Source organism: Vigna umbellata, chromosome 1, assembly GCF_029865625.1.
Source record: "Vigna umbellata cultivar VRB3 chromosome 1, Vumbellata_1.0, whole genome shotgun sequence".
Classification (NCBI taxonomy): domain Eukaryota; kingdom Viridiplantae; phylum Streptophyta; class Magnoliopsida; order Fabales; family Fabaceae; genus Vigna; species Vigna umbellata.
The window spans coordinates 4,264,341-4,283,470 of NC_142165.1; the positions used below are offsets into that span (position 1 = coordinate 4,264,341).

Sequence of the window (19,130 nt, forward strand, 5' to 3'; positions counted from 1 at the left end):
TGAACGCCATATGGAGCGAATTTATGATGTTGGATTTTGGACGAGCGTTCCAGGGAGGAACGTCTCATATATGTTAAATACTAAATTGGTAAAGTATGACTGTGGTCATTGCTAATGCTGGCTTGGTCCATCCTGATATTCCGTGATACTCATCTTCACGTTGAAGGGGGTAGTCATGTGTGGGAATGACAGGAGGTTCTAGTCCTTAGGGGTACTTTGGATAGAGCTAACCTCGAGTGGCAGCTGATTAGGTATATCCCGGCTACTACACCACTCGGGTGCAAGGACGCCTGTAGCTACACGGTTCATACAGTCCGGACGGTCGTCTAGTATACATATAAATTACTATGTTACATTATGTTAAATTGTATCTTGTGCGTGTGCATTGAAATGTTGAATGTGTATGTTGAATGTATGAATTAAATATTATAAGCTTACCCTTTCGTTTTCCTCGTGTTGTCAATTGTCCATGTACGTTCGTCCTGTCTTGCAATGATCATCCGTGTGGATGTGAGCAGATGATGGTGTTTCTCTTGAAGAAATGCTGGAAGAAGAAAATTTGGAAGATGCTAATCTGGTTGAAGTAGAAGTTAAAGCTGAGCCTTAGAGCGCTCGTTCGGTTTTAATGTATTAGTCTTTCTGTATTGTTGTGAACGTTCGGTTTTGTATTTTGTAAAATCGTTCGATATGAGCGTTCGCTGTTTTTGAGCTGTATATTGATAACGCTGCACCTTGAGCCGTTCGTCTTTTGAATGCTGTTAATTGTAAAGACTACATTGAGTACTGTTAATGGTAATTAATTCTAATTTATGGTGATTACTATATTTTGGGATGTTACAAATCACATGTTAATATGTAATAGAACATGTTATATATATATATATATATATATATATATATATATATATATATATATATATATATATATATATATATATATATATATATATATATATATGAATCTTCTAAAAATATCTCGTGATTAAACAACAATTTAAAGACGTGACTATATTCTTTACATCTTATTAATCATGTTTCAATTGATATTATTTATTAAGAATGTTGTTGAAGGATAGTTTCATTTTTGTAAATAACATATAAAAGTATAAATTATAACATATATGTGATTAATATATAAAATAAAATGTGATATATATATACATATATAATGTTTAAAAATATACTAACTTATCTTGTAGATTACATGTTACAAATTATATAAATAAAATTATCTAAAAAAAAGTGAACAAATATTTTATTTTGACATATGCAAAATTTAGGACGTTTTGAGTTGGTTAAATATTAAGTGATATTACTTAATAATATTATATGTTATTTAAATTGGATATTATAATTACATTAATTTTGTAGATAAATATTTTTTCATAATGCCACTGAATTATATTTAAAATAAAAAAATGGAAATAGTTGAATTAATAATTAAACAAAACTGGATTTATGTTTTCCTACCTTGGTGCTCCTGCTTACGCTATTATTTACGTGTTTTCCTGGATGCAAGTGAATGGATACTGGATTTTTTGTGTGTTGATTAGATTATGAGAAAATGATGAATGAAGCTGAGAACTGGATTCGTACTTGAAAGCGAATAGGATGTGAGAATTGGGAGTGGAAGGAAAAGGTGATTGGAAGGGTGTTGGTAGTAGCCGTGAGTGCCAAAACATGGCCGTGGGTGAATCTGGATGGTGAAAGGGGTATCCGACGAGTGAATGGAGGCAAAGAGACTTATTATCTGAATGTGGTTGCTGCAATTGATTCTCTGGTTTTCTGGTTTTCAGGTGATGGGATACAGCAAAGCCATGTCTATGGTGTTGGAGTGATGTTAGTGATGGAGTTCTACGTGATGGGGAAATGGTGGGTTCGAAGCTGGCCAAAGAGTCTACGTTGGTGATGGATGAATGGAAAACAAGAAAACAAGGGTGACAGAACCAGACCAGACGTAACAGGCAAAGTAACCTCTCAATATAATTTCTATGTTTAATTCAAACACCATCAGACAAACCAAACCAAGCATCATCAAATCAAATGCAAGCTAATAACAATACTATGATCCCAAGATTGTAACATTTACGCTAGTGACCAGCGAAGCTTGAAGCTTGAAGGATGAGGACTTACCTTTTACGTTTTCCCCTTGTAGTTCCTCGTGCCTCTCCTCCTCTGATCAAATTTCTCTTCCTTCTACTCCCCCGATTATACTCCTTCCTCCTATCTCCCCCGATCTTGTGTTTTCTCTCGGTTCCCCTAATCCCCCGAAGCTGGACAGATAGAGGCTGGTTTTTGAAGGTCAGAATAGTTGAAATTCCCCTCTCCCCTCTTCGTGCTTCAGACCCCTCAGAGTCAAAAGTCTGGCTTTGCTTCCTGCCACAGACTCTGTTCTGCTCACGTAAGACAGTGCAGCATGCATGGCGAGCAGAAGATTTCACCAGAATGGGAGATGGCGTGAAAAAAAGCAAGCAGAGAAAGTTGACCTTTTTCATTTTTTTGTTTCTTTTTTTTTTCTTAGATTTTTTGTTTTTCAACGTTTAACTAAAGAAAACATATATAAATATATATATATATATATAAAATAAAACTTAAACAACAAAAAGAAACTAACATAAAAATAATAAAACGAAATAACTCTAAATAATAAAATGTAAAATAAAAATAAAATTAAATTAAATTAAATAAAACAAAATAAAATTAAATTAAAATTAAATAGTATAAAATGAAACAAAATGATGAAAAGATATAAAAATGAGATAAAATAAAACAAAGCAAAAAGTAAGAAACATTTTATTTAGTCATCCGGACGAAATTGGGTGTTGACAGCTGTCCCTCTTTACTTAGATATTACTAGATAATATGAAAATTTAAAATTTCCATATTATCAAAGTAAAAGCTAAGTAAAGATATAAACACTGATTTCGTCTGGGTTTCAAAGGAGGCGAAAAGAAAGAGGATTAGTACAAAGCAAATTCAAGAAAAAGGTGAGATTATAGAAGAGTTCGACTATTTCCTAGCAGAGGACAGAAACGAAAAGAAAAACTTGAGCGCAGAATGCCAAGTAAACTGGGCTTTGGGGCCAGTGTGGAAACCAGGCTTTGTGGGCCAGTGTAGAAACTGGGCTTTAGGGCCAGTGTGGAAATTGGGCTTTGGGGGCCAGTGTTGAAACTGGGCTTTGGGGCCAGCGCGAAAACTGGGCTTTGGGGCCAGTGTGGAAACTGGGCTTGGGGGCCAGAAAACTGGGCTTTGGGGCCAGTGTTGCAACTGGGCTTTGGGGCCAATGCGAAAACTGGGCTTTGGGGCCAGTGTGTAAACTGGGCTTGGGGGCCAGTGGAGACTGGGCTTTGGGGCCAATGTTAAAATTGGGCTTTTGGACCAGTGTGTAAACTGGGCTTGGGGGCCAGTGGAGACTGGGCTTTGGGGCCAGTGTTGAAACTGGGCTTTGGGGCCAATGTTAAAATTGGGCTTTTGGGCCAGTGTGTAAACTGGGCTTGGGGGCCAGTGAAAACTGGGCTTTGGGGGCCAGTGTAGAAACTGGGCTTTGTGGGCCAGTGTAGAAACTGGGCTTTGGAGCCAGTGTTGAAACTGGGCTTTGGGGGCCAGTGTAGAAACTGGGCTTTGTGGGCCAGTGTAGAAACTGGGCTTTGGGGCCAGACGAGCTGGGCTTGGGGCCAGGCAAGCTGGGCTTTGTGGCCAGTGTAGAAACTGGGCTTTGGGGGCCAGTGTAGAAACTGGGCTTTGGGGCCAGTGTGAAAACTGGGCTTTGTGGGCCAGTGTGGAAACTGGGCTTTCAAATTTTGAAATTCTTGAAACCTGTAATTTGTGAAATGTTTTGTAATTTTGACAGAAATTTGATTTATGAAAAGACATCAAGGTTTTGAAACCTTTCATCTCAAAGTAATAAATTCTTGATGCGGGATCAGAATGTCAAGACTCTAATATGAGAGAAAAAGCTTGATCGACATGAAACAATATGGCTTGAAAGAGAAAATCTGAATGTTATTCTTTTTTGTGTTTTTGAAGAAGGATTCGATAACCATTCATATGAATGAAAATGGTTTCGATCAGAAAGACTTTCTTTTTGAGTGAATCGACGCCACATATGAAAACGATTGTTTTGTTTTGTGTGTTTTTTTTTTTTGCTTGAGTCAAACGTCTTACTTGCAATCATCAAACTGGTCATTATTTTCAATGCTTCTAAAAGTGAGGAATGTCATACGTCCGAGATCTAACTTTGAGATTATTACATTTTTGACTTTTTCTTTCGAGACATCAATGCACACATGCTTGAATTTACGGGCAAGTGAAAAAATGGGAGCTGTTTAGAACAGTTTGGAAGAGAATGAGATAGCCATGCGGGCAAGTCACCTCCTACACTCCTCAAAGGAGATGCAATATGGAAATGTAAAGGGGAAACATGAGATACCCAAAAGTTGCCCCGGTTTGGTGTAATGAGTATGATGATGAATCCATGATAATTCGGGTGAAAAATTCAAGTAAGATCCGCAAAGTTGCCCCAATCTTGAGATTATGGGTTGATGAATTTCAAGAAAAAAATGTGTGGTGAGGTCCACCAAGCTGCCCCAATTTTTGTTGTTGTTTTCTTTTTTTTGCATGGGGTTTTGTTTGGAAGAGGTGGTGGGCATGAAAAGGACTGGCTAAAAGGATGACCCCAATTGCTTTGATTTTCCTTTGCATGCTTCTGGCTAGTTGGCAGGGAGATCCCCTCTTCTTGAGACATTAGTTTTTTCTCTCTTTTTTTTCATTCATTTTCAAATTTTTTTTTGTTTGTTTTTTCTTGGACACATTGCAAGTCATTTCGTCTTATCGCAAAATTAAACTTTATGAAAATTTGAGCAAACATTATTCAATCTGTGTGGACTTTATTAGGCTTGTAATGTGGCTAAGGTCTAAAAGGTATTGGAAGAAAGGGTATAAGGCCCAAATGAATGCTTGTCGGTTTTTTTTTGAAACAAGGGTTATCATCTGGCATTGCGTCAACTATTTGACCTTTTGAGCATTTTGGTTTTCTTGAATCTCCATTTTTCGTTTTTTTTTTCATCATCACTTTGTAATTTTTTTTTGTTCTTTTTTTGTTCACTCTTCTGGATGAAATTTCTTCGTTTGATCATTGAGTGTTCTTCATTTGCATCATGAGTTCACTCCTACCTGATGACAACCCTTGCTTGGGGATAATTTTGAAAAAGAGTTTATTTTTGGCTCAAACAGGGTGACAATGGATATATATTTTTTGCTTTTTAGATAAAGAAAGATGGCCACACATGATTTCAAATTCTGATTGCTTTATTTTCAAAAGATTAATTCTACGACTAGATGACCTCAACATGAGTTCTTTTTTCCTTTCTAGACTGCCCTTTCGGGTTTTCAATCTAGTGGGCTTATTTTCTTTTTGGAAGTTCTTTTGTTTGTCTCAATGGATTCAGGGATCACCCAACTAGCACAAGCGAGAGTAATTTTGGTCAAACCAATCTGCCCCAGTGTAAAGGTTCACTTTGTTAGTGAGGGCAGTGATAGTGTTTGTTGGGGAAAATCCTTTATTTTGGAAAAGGTAAATGGTGAAGGTTTTCAAGCAACATGGGCACAAACGTCTCGAAAAAAAAAACGTCAAATAGTTATTTTTGATTCAACATTTGACCTCGGAATAATCTGACACTGCAACTTTTGTTTTCGATTATCATTTTTTTTATTCATTTTTTGCTATTTTCGAAAAACAAGAGTTTGACGATTTACAAGAAAGACGAGTGACTTGAGACTGCCTTCATTTTTTTTTGTTTTTTTCGATTTGTTCTTTGCGGCTTTCATTCTCTCTGTGACACCCTATTAGGACATGATTTCCAGTAAACCTTGGAGATACCACGTAATGAAAATTCTCATTAAAAGTCATGGATGGAAACATGATATCAATGAGCATAGCCCTCATAGCAAGACAATTCAAAACATGAGCAAAACAACATCGATTTCGCCTTTTTACAATAACATATGCTTTCCCATATAGTCCTAGAGCCCTCTTCATTTGTTCATGGCATTTGTAGAGGCGAAATCATGCCTTGCCACAATGCTGGATTGACTTTCTTCAAACTTTAAACATCCTGAATCGATCAAAGATTGCACTTTATGCTTTAGAGCCTTGCATGCCTCTGTTGAATGTCCACGCGCTCCTTCATGATAATCACACCTGACATTTATGTCATAGTTCTTTGGATAAGGAGGTCGTACAGGCCTGGTGGGACAAACCTCTATGAGGTTATTACGGAGAAGATCTGACAGTAGCTCTGTATAGGTCATGGGGATAGGAGTAAAGTTGGCGACCTTTTCATCACGATTGTAATTTCTTCGCTGAATGGCTCGATTGGACCCACAGGAATGTGACACTTGAGGATAGGCAGTAAAATGTGAATTAGCTCTTCGTTCTTCATGTCTAGGACCATACTCATTTAAACTTGCTACTAGCTCTGGGCCTAGTGCAATTTTTCCATTTCTTATGCCACCCTCAACCCTCTCTCCAATTACTACTATGTCAGCAAAACTTGAGGAGACACTGCTTATCATGTGTTCATAAAATGGTGGTTGTAGAGTATTCAGAAATATGGTAGTCATCTCCTTGTCACTCAGAGGCGGTTCTACTTGAGCAGCAATTTCTCTCCACCTTTGGGCATATTCTCTGAATGATTCAGACTCTTTCTTCAACATGTTCTGCAATTGTACTCTATCAGGTGTTAGATCTTTATTATATTCATATTGCCTTAGGAATGCATCAACCAGATCTTTCCATGAGTAGATGTGAGTCGTTTCTAAGCGCATGTACCAAGTTAAAGCCACGCCAGTTAAACTTTCTTGGAAGAAGTGAATCAAAAGTTTTTCATCGTTGGCATTAGCTGCCATTTTTCTGCAGTACATGGTTATATGACTCCTTGGGCAAGTATTTCCCCGATATTTCTCAAACTCTGGCAACTTGAACTTTGGAGGTATCACCACATCAGGAACTAAACATAGTTTTCTAGCATCTCCAAATTCAAAACTCCCTTCGCCCTCTATGGCTCTCAACCTCTTCTCGAGCATTTCTAATTTACCCTTGTCGTCCTTAAAATCTGCTGGTGTAACGACATAAGATGTTGACTTCATCTCGGGTTGTTTTTTCATTATCATGCTCTCAATACCTGGTTGGATCGTCTTCTCCGGAATTGTGAAAGTGGTTGCCCCAGGCTCGTCTTCTACTTCAACTGCATTATCTTCGGCCTTTTGAGCGTCAAGATGTTCCAAGTCCACTCTTGAGAGCGGAGTGTAATTCGGGGGAAGACCATAGGAAGGGAAAGTTTGTGCCTCTGGAACTGTTTGTTGTGGTCGTTGTGCGCACGAATCTCCAGGGCTTTGTAAGGCATTCAGGGCCTCTAAGATTTGACTCATTTGTCCCTTCAGCTCTTGGATATCGACTTTCATCCCCTCTTGAACTTCTCCTTGGTTTTCCATGATTTTTCCACTGGTTCGTGTCCCTTAGGGTGTTTTGGAGATTTAGCCGTATTATTATTTTTAAATCTGAATTTCATTAGATGAAATAAATTAAGAAAACGAAAATAAAAACGAGAAGAACAAGAGAAAAGACAAAGTAACGCAATTACTATAGTAAGAAATTATAAAGATGTGAAAACATTGCCAAATGTATAATCTGGAAATTAACATGAAACAAAGTCAATAGGACAGTTCATCCACAACATTTAAGTTCACCACATGTGAGGTATGCAAAATTACGATCAATTATCACGAGCCTCAGCCATCACATTCTTCATTTCTCTCGTCAGTTTCTTGCAGTAATTGAGGAAAGTTTCGACCTTCTTGGGCGGGTTAAAGATCGGCATTACAGATTCAGCATCAGCTAATAACTTAGGGACATCCTTAATGGCTTCGTTAGCAAGGGAAGCTAGTTGTGAGAAACTTCTCTTCCAGTTTTCTATAACTCGCCCTTGTTCAACGGTATACTCCTTCATCTGATTCATCAACTCTTGATGTTTCTTCTCTGATTCAGCCCGATGCCAACGTTCCTTCTTCAGTTTTGTCACCGCTGCTTTCGCCTGTTGTTCGGCGTCGTCCATTCTAATATGCATTTTGTGCAACTCCTCTAGTGCTTTTTGCTTGTCCCTCTGGAATTGGTCACACAATTGCTTCGTAACACACTCTGATATCTCAATTATACCATATTCCCGGTCTTTCAAAGTCAGCTCAATGTTGGCCGCTACAAGCTCTTGCTTCTGTCTTCTTAACAACTCCTCGTATGCTTCGCTGGTTTCCACACTATCTTGCTTAAAATTCACGTAATCATGTTGTAGGTTCTGAAGATTACTGGTCAACTTGATATTTTCTAGCTTCATTTGCTCGAGTTCTGCCTTCAACAATTTTACTTCCTCATTTTCAGCCTCATGAAACTGTTTTCCATAATCTAGGTTAGAAGAAATTAACTTGAAAGGCAACTTCACTGTCCTAACCCTCTCTACAATCCAATGGCTGTAAGGAATTCCTTCGTCGATAGTCCATGGTCTGGGGTCCCTTTCTGCACGAACAATGTTGCCCCAAGCATTCCTAACTTGATGAAGCACTTCAACAAAGGTTCCTTCCTCATAATAGATCTGCAATATGGCAAGAGATGCAGGTGTAGGTGATCCTCTCATAGGACGCCCAAATTGCCTTTGTGCTAACACAGGATTGTAATTAATACAACACCTGATATCCATGAGGGGTACATTAGGGTACCTCCCGCAATGATATATGATTTGTGATCTACGCTGCCAAGGGACACACCATTTAATCTGCTCCTCATTTAAACTTGCACAAAGTTGCGCCCATTCGTTTGCCCCTTTCACATTTGGTTTACACTGCATTAGCTCATCCATGGGACACGTGGCATTCAAGGCGTCCTCACTCACACGGGAGATGAACCACGTATACAACACTGGTAGACAGCATAACATTTTTCCTCCCTTTAGCTCATAACAACGATTAAGGGTCCCATAAACTTCAGCCAGGATAGCAGTGACCGGATTCTCACAGCGCTCTTTGTATCCCACAAATGCATTCATGGCGGCATAGTCGACGAAATTCTTGACATTAGGAAAAAGCATGACACCATAGAGGAGAAGAGCCAATACATCCATAAATGTTTCCCAGTTTTCCTCTTCAGCCAAACGATGCAAGTATCCCTTTAAGTATGCTTGAGAAAGGACCCTCACTTTGTCCTTGATTGTGAACTTGCTCTCCAACTTCATAGGGTGTACTTTTATGATTCTCGCTAGCTGCAAGACAGGGGTATACTGTCCAAGGTAGTTGTATGGAGCTTTTCCCTCGAGAGGTATGTTTAAGATTTGCTCGAATTCTTCCACTGTTGGCACCAATTGGAAATCCCGAAAAGTGAAACATCTTAGTGGTGGATCATAGTACTGGGCTAAAGTAATAATTGCTGATGTTTGGACCTCCACCTCTAACAGGCTCAACAAATTCCCATACTCCTTCTTGAATGCATCTTTTTGGGATGTCGTCATTTTTTTTACTAGTTCTCTCAGACCATCCATATTTCCTTCCTCGGCTTCAACGGCTATCCTTTCCTTTAAAATGTTTGAACTTGAAGGCCGGTCAACTTCAAATCTCATGTTAATTTCCATTTTACCTCAAGGGCTTAATCACAAATTTATAACTTCCTACCTAGAACCAACAACAAGACCATAAAAATGCATGAGAAAAAGAAAGAAAAGAAATAAAAAAATAAAATGTATCAAAAGATATGGTGATATGTACAAGGTGTTTAATTTTATTAAGCAAAAATAACGATTACAAGACAAACACACACCTCCCTTTGTGCCCTAGGAGGGTTCAACGGTCAAGATTCAAGGTTAGGTACATGCAATCTCACAAGGACGGTTCCCTAAGCCTAAAGATCAATGGTCACTAGAGCTATGGCCCCCTTCACAGCATCTCCACAACAGTCGAGTAATCAACTAGATGTGAAAACACAAATGAAGAAAACAGACTCTAGCTGGGATTCTCACGATAGCCAAACAGGAAGTATGTCCCAAATGGCACCGCTACACAACCCCTCTATTTCTAAGTTACACTCAGGCCCGGGTATAGGGTCCCACTCATGATATGCATAAAGTGTGTGTGTGAAGGGAGAATGCAATGCATACCCCAACCCTCACCTACAAAACAACCAGAAAATTCTCCCAGGCAGATATAAGCATGTCATCTATTCTAGAATTCAATATCCAACGATTATTTCAAACATAAACAAACAAGTAGAAGAACTCACATGCAATTATTCCAAATATCAAACATAGATAAAGAAAAAAGGGAAGAAAAACACAAAGAAAAACCACATCGAATTCGCACATCTAATTAAATGGCTTGACTCTCTTCACATCCCCAGCGGAGTCGCCATCTGTCGCAACCGGAATCGCGACGGGACGACGATCCAAAAAAGGAAACGAGTTTCGAGAAGAGATTTGGAGTCGCCACCATAGTTTATTCTGGAAAACTACGGAAAAACCATAAAATGATAAGACACGGTCCGCGAAAACCAGATTCTGGATTCGGGAGTCGGTTACGCGTAGGGAAGGTATTAGCACCCTACAGCGCCTGCCCGAAGGCAGTACCTTTAACTAAATACGCGAATGTGATGTGGTTTTCAAAATGTTTAACTACCCCCTAAAATAAAACTCTAAAGAAACAAAATATATTTTTTTAGTCTTTTGGGCCCGACAAGGATTGACCTTGCTCCTACGTATTCTCATTAAGATGAGAAATCAGGGTTACGTAGTTCTTTTGGAGATTGGAAAGCTTGTTTGAGAAACTGTTTAGAAAAATTGTTTGGAAAATGATTACGGATAAATTTGGATTTTTGGGAAAGTGAACCTGACAAGGTCTAGCCTTGCTCCTACGTATCTCCACTTTTGGTGGAGAATCAAGGATCACGTAGTTCTGGCTAGAAATTGTCTGTTGCTTTGAAATTGTTGATGTTTTTAGTTTTTGAAAATTTTATATTTTTTGATATTTTTATAAAATAAACGGAAAAGGTATTTAGCACAAGGACGATGCGTACGATCACACGTGTGCTCAACCTTTAAAATATTTTTGTAATTTTTATTTAAGAAAGAGAAAAGGTTTTTAGCACAAGGACGATGCGAGCGATCACACATGTGCTTAACCTTTAAAACATATTTTTGTAATTTTTTTTAAGAAAGAGAAAAGGTTTTTAGCACAAGGACGATGCGAGCGATCACACACGTGTCTAACCCTTAAAATATATTTTTTTGTATTTTTTATAAAAGAAAGGGAAAAGGTTTTTAGCACGAGGACGATGCGAGCGATCACACACGTGCCTAACCCTTAAAATATATTTTTTTGTATTTTTTTATAAAAGAAAGGGAAAAGGTTTTTAGCACGAGGACGATGCGAGCGATCACACATGTGCTTATATCATTATAACGTATTTTAATTATTTTTTGCTTTATAATTTTTACTTTTCATTTTTCCATTTTGTAATTTATATTACAATAAAATTTATGAAAATAGTAAATATATCTTAATAAGAATTTTGTATTATTCACCTAAATATTTAAAATAAAACAACAAAATTATTTACATAAGGACTTCTTTAAAAAGTCAACAAATAATAAATTAAAAATGTATTTGCTAAATGTTAAAAGCAGAGCCATTTTCGTAATTTTACATTTTGTTTATTTTACTAAAAAAAATAGGGTTAAATATGTTTTTAGTCCCTAAACTATTGGCCGTTTCTGGTTTTCGTCCCTCTTCTAAAGTAAGGTACAATTTGGTCCTCATTCTTTAGAAAAACGTTCGTTTTAGTCCTCAAAATTTTGTTTTTAGTCCTCGTTTTAGTCCTCAAAACGTTCGTTTTTTCGACTAAAACAAACGTTTTTTAAAGATTGAGGACTAAATTGTACCTTACTTTGGAAGAGGGACGAAAACCAGAAACGGTCAATAGTTTAGGGACTAAAAACATATTTAACCCAAAAAAATATTTAGAAAGAAAGATGCTAACTCAATGACTATATTTAAAAAGAAAGATGTTAACGCGATAACTATTTTTAAAAAGAAAGATGCTAATGCAATAACTATATTCGTGGTTTTTCTATATATTTTTATTTTTTCGTACTTACCTTTTCGTTTTTATTTATGATTCTTGTACTTTTGGTATTTTTACTAACAAAAGAGTAATAGCAAACAGACAATAATAAAACAAATATTAAAACTATCGAAACAATAAACAAAGAAAATAAAAATAAGAAAATACAAGTCTAATAAGAGTGGGAACGTAGAGAAAACCAGGAATATAACAGTCCAGGCCCAATTGGAGATGTGGGTGCGTAGATGAAATTTGGGGGGTGCCATTAGGTATTTGTTGGTCAGGCCCAAAGCCTCTTTTCGTTCCCACATCAGAAACCATTAGGGTTTCTTTCCCATCCAGCAGCGGAGGAAGCTTGGGTTCCTCTTCATCATCCGCGGCAGCAATCTACTCTCCACAAGACCAGCTCGCCGCGCGTCACCGTGGCCGGTCGAGAAAGTCGCCGGCGACGTCACCTATGCTGGAAGCACCGCCACACATCGCGGCGTTTCTCCCTCTATGCGCTCGGGAGGCGAGCTTCGACATCGCGAAGCATGGACGGCGACACCGCTGCTCGCACCTCCGCCACTCTCCGCTGTCAGGATCATCGCCAATCACGGCGCCAGGCTCCCCTTCTCTTTCTTCTTTTTGCGAGAGAGAAACCTTCTCGTTTGTGAAGACACCGACCGTTTGCCGTCGAAAGTTACCAATGCCACCAAGCCAGGGCCGCCGCTTTCCGTCGAGCTCTCTTCCTCACCGGCGCCGCCGGTGTCACGCTTCTCCCTCTCTTTTCCTTCTCTTTTCTCAACTTTTTATGTACTGATTAGTTTGGGATTTGGTTTATCCATTCTCTGTTTTCCTACCTTGGTGCTCCTGCTTACGCTATTATTTACGTGTTTTCCTGGATGCAAGTGAATGGATACTGGATTTTTTGTGTGTTGATTAGATTATGAGAAAATGATGAATGAAGCTGAGAACTGGATTCGTACTTGAAAGCGAATAGGATGTGAGAATTGGGAGTGGAAGGAAAAGGTGATTGGAAGGGTGTTGGTAGTAGCCGTGAGTGCCAAAACATGGCCGTGGGTGAATCTGGATGGTGAAAGGGGTATCCGACGAGTGAATGGAGGCAAAGAGACTTATTATCTGAATGTGGTTGCTGCAATTGATTCTCTGGTTTTCTGGTTTTCAGGTGATGGGATACAGCAAAGCCATGTCTATGGTGTTGGAGTGATGTTAGTGATGGAGTTCTACGTGATGGGGAAATGGTGGGTTCGAAGCTGGCCAAAGAGTCTACGTTGGTGATGGATGAATGGAAAACAAGAAAACAAGGGTGACAGAACCAGACCAGACGTAACAGGCAAAGTAACCTCTCAATATAATTTCTATGTTTAATTCAAACACCATCAGACAAACCAAACCAAGCATCATCAAATCAAATGCAAGCTAATAACAATACTATGATCCCAAGATTGTAACATTTACGCTAGTGACCAGCGAAGCTTGAAGCTTGAAGGATGAGGACTTACCTTTTACGTTTTCCCCTTGTAGTTCCTCGTGCCTCTCCTCCTCTGATCAAATTTCTCTTCCTTCTACTCCCCCGATTATACTCCTTCCTCCTATCTCCCCCGATCTTGTGTTTTCTCTCGGTTCCCCTAATCCCCCGAAGCTGGACAGATAGAGGCTGGTTTTTGAAGGTCAGAATAGTTGAAATTCCCCTCTCCCCTCTTCGTGCTTCAGACCCCTCAGAGTCAAAAGTCTGGCTTTGCTTCCTGCCACAGACTCTGTTCTGCTCACGTAAGACAGTGCAGCATGCATGGCGAGCAGAAGATTTCACCAGAATGGGAGATGGCGTGAAAAAAAGCAAGCAGAGAAAGTTGACCTTTTTCATTTTTTTGTTTCTTTTTTTTTTTCTTAGATTTTTTGTTTTTTAACGTTTAACTAAAGAAAACATATATAAATATATATATATAAAATAAAACTTAAACAACAAAAAGAAACTAACATAAAAATAATAAAACGAAATAACTCTAAATAATAAAATGTAAAATAAAAATAAAATTAAATTAAATTAAATAAAACAAAATAAAATTAAATTAAAATTAAATAGTATAAAATGAAACAAAATGATGAAAAGATATAAAAATGAGATAAAATAAAACAAAGCAAAAAGTAAGAAACATTTTATTTAGTCACCCGGACGAAATTGGGTGTTGACAGCTGCCCCTCTTTACTTAGATATTACTAGATAATATGAAAATTTAAAATTTCCATATTATCAAAGTAAAAGCTAAGTAAAGATATAAACACTGATTTCGTCTGGGTTTCAAAGGTGTTGACAGGAAGGAACAAAAATGATTTTCGAAAAAACCCTTCCACTCACCTGCACCTCTCACCTTCTTCCTCAGAACCCAAACATTTCATCTTCTCCAACTTCTCTCTAGAAACCCTAAACTTCTCTCTACTGTAATCATCACGTTTCTTCTCCGATCAAACTTGCAGCACCGTAGGATCGTTCGTTCAGTTGTGAGCTTCATTTTGGACCAAACCAATCTCAGTTCTGAAAACGGTAAGTCTCCCAACTTAGGTGTCGTTTCTGGATACTCCTGCGAACCCAGATTTTGTTGCATGCAAGGGTAGGAGTTGATATTTTTCTATATTTCTTTGGTTAGATTTAGTGGAAGAAACTTAAGTGGATGTTGAGTATAGAAGAGCTGTAGTTGAACGTGTGAAAGTCATACTTTTAGGGCGTACACTGCTATCCAGGTAAGGGAAGCTTATAAATTTAATTTATACTGGTATGAATTATGAACGTATGATATGAACTGTATGTATGAGAATTTTGGTTGATTTAGTATGCGTGAATGAACGTTGTTGATCTGGATGAATAGAGTATATGTTGGCTGTGATGTATGAGTATATTTGATACGTATGAAAATGAATGATTAATGTGAATTGTATAAAGTCTGGAAAATCATGTTGATTTGAAATTATAAAGTATGAATTGCATGAGAAATATTGAGTTAAGATAGTTGGAAAAATCTGGAATCCTGTTAAGGTTGAGAAAATCTGAAACTTAAATTATTCCCTATAATAAATGACGTTCGTCACTGTACGGTCTTATACCGTTCGGTTTTCCTGGAAATAACTTAGAATGGAATTCTTTCATTTGGAAGGAACTCCGCTCGAGAACGAGCGTCCTCAAATTGAATGTCTGAGCGTTCGGTTCAGCTCAGCTGTATATAAATGTTTTAAACCTTAAAATACGTAACGTTCGGTCTTATACCGAACGATCGTTCTATATAGCGCTCGGTCTCATACCGAAGCGTTCGTTCTATATAGCGCTAAGTCTCATACCGAAGCGTTCGTTCTATATAGCGCTAAGTCTCATACCGAAGCGTTCGTCTTAAATAGTGTTCGATCTTATAACGAGCGTCCGTCCTAAATCGCGCTAGGTCTTATACCTAGCGTTCGTCCTAATAAGCTCTCAGTTTTATACTTAGCGTTCTTCCTAATTATTGCTCGGTTTCATACCAAGCGCTCGTAATGATTGGATAAATGTCTGATAAAATAGCGTTCGTTCAGAGTATTAAATATTCATTTTCTTTACGTTCGTTAAATTTCTGGCATTGGTTTTCGTATGCAAATCTCTTCAAAGATAATTCTAAGTGTTCTTGACCCTCCATTATGTATTAAATTTGGTCCAAGTTTTTATCACAAATATTCTCTAAGTACCAGTACACTTCAAGTCGAGTCAGTTCATTTAACTGGCCAAACAGAAATTTCGTTCGTTATATATATTTCCTGAGTATCCAGTAACTTCATTTGGACGTTCGTCCTAATTCTCCAGTGGACTGAGCGTTCGTCCTTTTTGACTCCTGAATCTAAAGATGTAAAAGATGATGAAATATGATAAATTAAAGTGTGAACGCCATATGGAGCGAATTTATGATGTTGGATTTTGGACGAGCGTTCCAGGGAGGAACGTCTCATATATGTTAAATACTAAATTGGTAAAGTATGACTGTGGTCATTGCTAATGCTGGCTTGGTCCATCCTGATATTCCGTGATACTCATCTTCACGTTGAAGGGGGTAGTCATGTGTGGGAATGACAGGAGGTTCTAGTCCTTAGGGGTACTTTGGATAGAGCTAACCTCGAGTGGCAGCTGATTAGGTATATCCCGGCTACTACACCACTCGGGTGCAAGGACGCCTGTAGCTACACGGTTCATACAGTCCGGACGGTCGTCTAGTATACATATAAATTACTATGTTACATTATGTTAAATTGTATCTTGTGCGTGTGCATTGAAATGTTGAATGTGTATGTTGAATGTATGAATTAAATATTATAAGCTTACCCTTTCGTTTTCCTCGTGTTGTCAATTGTCCATGTACGTTCGTCCTGTCTTGCAATGATCATCCGTGTGGATGTGAGCAGATGATGGTGTTTCTCTTGAAGAAATGCTGGAAGAAGAAAATTTGGAAGATGCTAATCTGGTTGAAGTAGAAGTTAAAGCCGAGCCTTAGAGCGCTCGTTCGGTTTTAATGTATTAGTCTTTCTGTATTGTTGTGAACGTTCGGTTTTGTATTTTGTAAAATCGTTCGATATGAGCGTTCGCTGTTTTTGAGCTGTATATTGATAACGCTGCACCTTGAGCCGTTCGTCTTTTGAATGCTGTTAATTGTAAAGACTACATTGAGTACTGTTAATGGTAATTAATTCTAATTTATGGTGATTACTATATTTTGGGATGTTACAAATCACATGTTAATATGTAATAGAACATGTTATATATATATATATATATATATATATATATATATATATATATATATATATATGAATCTTCTAAAAATATCTCGTGATTAAACAACAATTTAAAGACGTGACTATATTCTTTACATCTTATTAATCATGTTTCAATTGATATTATTTATTAAGAATGTTGTTGAAGGATAGTTTCATTTTTGTAAATAACATATAAAAGTATAAATTATAACATATATGTGATTAATATATAAAATAAAATGTGATATATATATACATATATAATGTTTAAAAATATACTAACTTATCTTGTAGATTACATGTTACAAATTATATAAATAAAATTATCTAAAAAAAAGTGAACAAATATTTTATTTTGACATATGCAAAATTTAGGACGTTTTGAGTTGGTTAAATATTAAGTGATATTACTTAATAATATTATATGTTATTTAAATTGGATATTATAATTACATTAATTTTGTAGATAAATATTTTTTCATAATGCCACTGAATTATATTTAAAATAAAAAAATGGAAATAGTTGAATTAATAATTAAACAAAACTACATATAGTTAAAAAAAGTTCAAGATTAAACTTATGCTTAATTAAAATTTATGAAACTAAAACTATATTTTAGAAAAAATGAATGTAAACATTGTGAATTTTATAATATATAAGGGGAAATTAGATTTTAACATTGAAAAAAAATACAAAATTTTCTCGTGTAAATACACCGGGCTACACGTGCAATTTCCACATCCGACTTCAACACATGTTAGGTCCGATTATCAAGACGCATAATACCTTCACACTCACTTAATTATTGTTTTATGCATACTGTATCTTTCTTTTTTTTCATATTTAATTTTACAATATATTTGAAGAATAGTATTTCAAATATATATATATATATATTTTTTATTTTAGGCTTTGGTTCCGTGGGTTACATAACACTTTCTTAGTAAAGAAAAAACTTTAATTTACAAGAGAATGTTTTATTAGAGAAACGGTATAATAGAATTAAAATTATTTTATTATTTAATTTTTTTATCAAACTAATTATCAATTATAATCAAATATATAAATGCGAAATAAGTTAATCAAAGTGATTTGAAATATCCTTTTAATCTTACTATACACATGATTCTTTTATATGTTTTAAATAGAACAAATTATTTTAAGAAGTATTTTGCCCCGATATATTAAAATATAAAACTCATCTGACAGTTAATTATAAATATAATCAACTCTCAAAATCACTTTTTCGTATATAATTTAAATATTTGTTTATTAAGTTCGATGAACAAGTAGAAATCATAGAAATAAAAACAATTAACAATGTGTTTTCTAAAATATTTTTAATACACATTGAATGAAATTTAAACAAAGCATGATTTTTGTTAGAATTGGTTCCCTATATTTCAATTTCAAGAGTGAATTAGATTTAAACCATCATTGAAAGTCTTTGAAAAATTAAGTTCTTATGTTTTCAAAAAATTCTTTAACCAACAAAGGAAAATACATAAATTAAATAAATAACACCACAATTTTATAGTTGTCGACTCTCAATCGAGTTTACATCCGTCTTTCTCCAAACAACTTGAGTTGGAGAGATTTCATTATTTACAATTGTTAAGAATACAAAGAAACTTCTCAATGCATCACATACTCTCAAACATAGAAAATCCTAATCAAGAGACGCTAAATACACACTCTCTCAAAGTCTTGCCTACCAGCAAAGACAAATACAAAATACAGATTATGTAAAACCTGGGTGCGCAAGCTAGAGGTGTCATTTGATTCCCTGGCCCATGGGTTGACCCTGGCCCCTTCTAAAATTAAGCCCCAATTTTCTAACCCACTCAATAAGGGGCTTTTTAAAAGCCCCAACCCCAAAGCCCCACATAAAGTGGGTTAGAGTAGGGTTAGGATGGGGGTAGCCCCCAAACTAAATTAATTCACTTTTAGTGAGTTTTTAGTTATTTCTTTTATTTACTTTACAAGTTCAATAGTTTCCAAATTTTACATTATATTCAATATCTTTTTAATTAAATATAAATATATAAATATTGATTTTATAAAAAATGATTTAAAATAATTTTTTAATTATAAGTATATTTTAAATATATAATTTTATTATTTTGGAAAGTTAAAAAATTAAAAAAAAATTCATTTTTTTTATTTAAAAGAAAATGAAAAAATTTTCAAAAAAGAAATTATAAAAGT

At 36.3% G+C, this 19,130-nt stretch overlaps 1 protein-coding gene across 1 annotated transcript; it reads right to left on the minus strand.

The window, feature by feature from the left end:
- Positions 1 to 6,033: 6,033 nt before the first annotated feature.
- Positions 6,034 to 7,491, minus strand: LOC148204438 (uncharacterized). The gene has a single exon (XM_088107270.1). The coding sequence runs from the start codon at positions 7,489 to 7,491 to the stop codon at positions 6,034 to 6,036; it is 1,458 nt and encodes a 485-aa protein (XP_087963396.1).
- Between the last annotated feature and the right edge of the window lie 11,639 nt (positions 7,492 to 19,130).

Bases quoted from the DNA above. Each gene is read 5' to 3' on its own strand.
- LOC148204438 (XM_088107270.1), bottom strand. From the start codon at position 7,491: ATGGAAAACCAAGGAGAAGTTCAAGAGGGGATGAAAGTCGATATCCAA.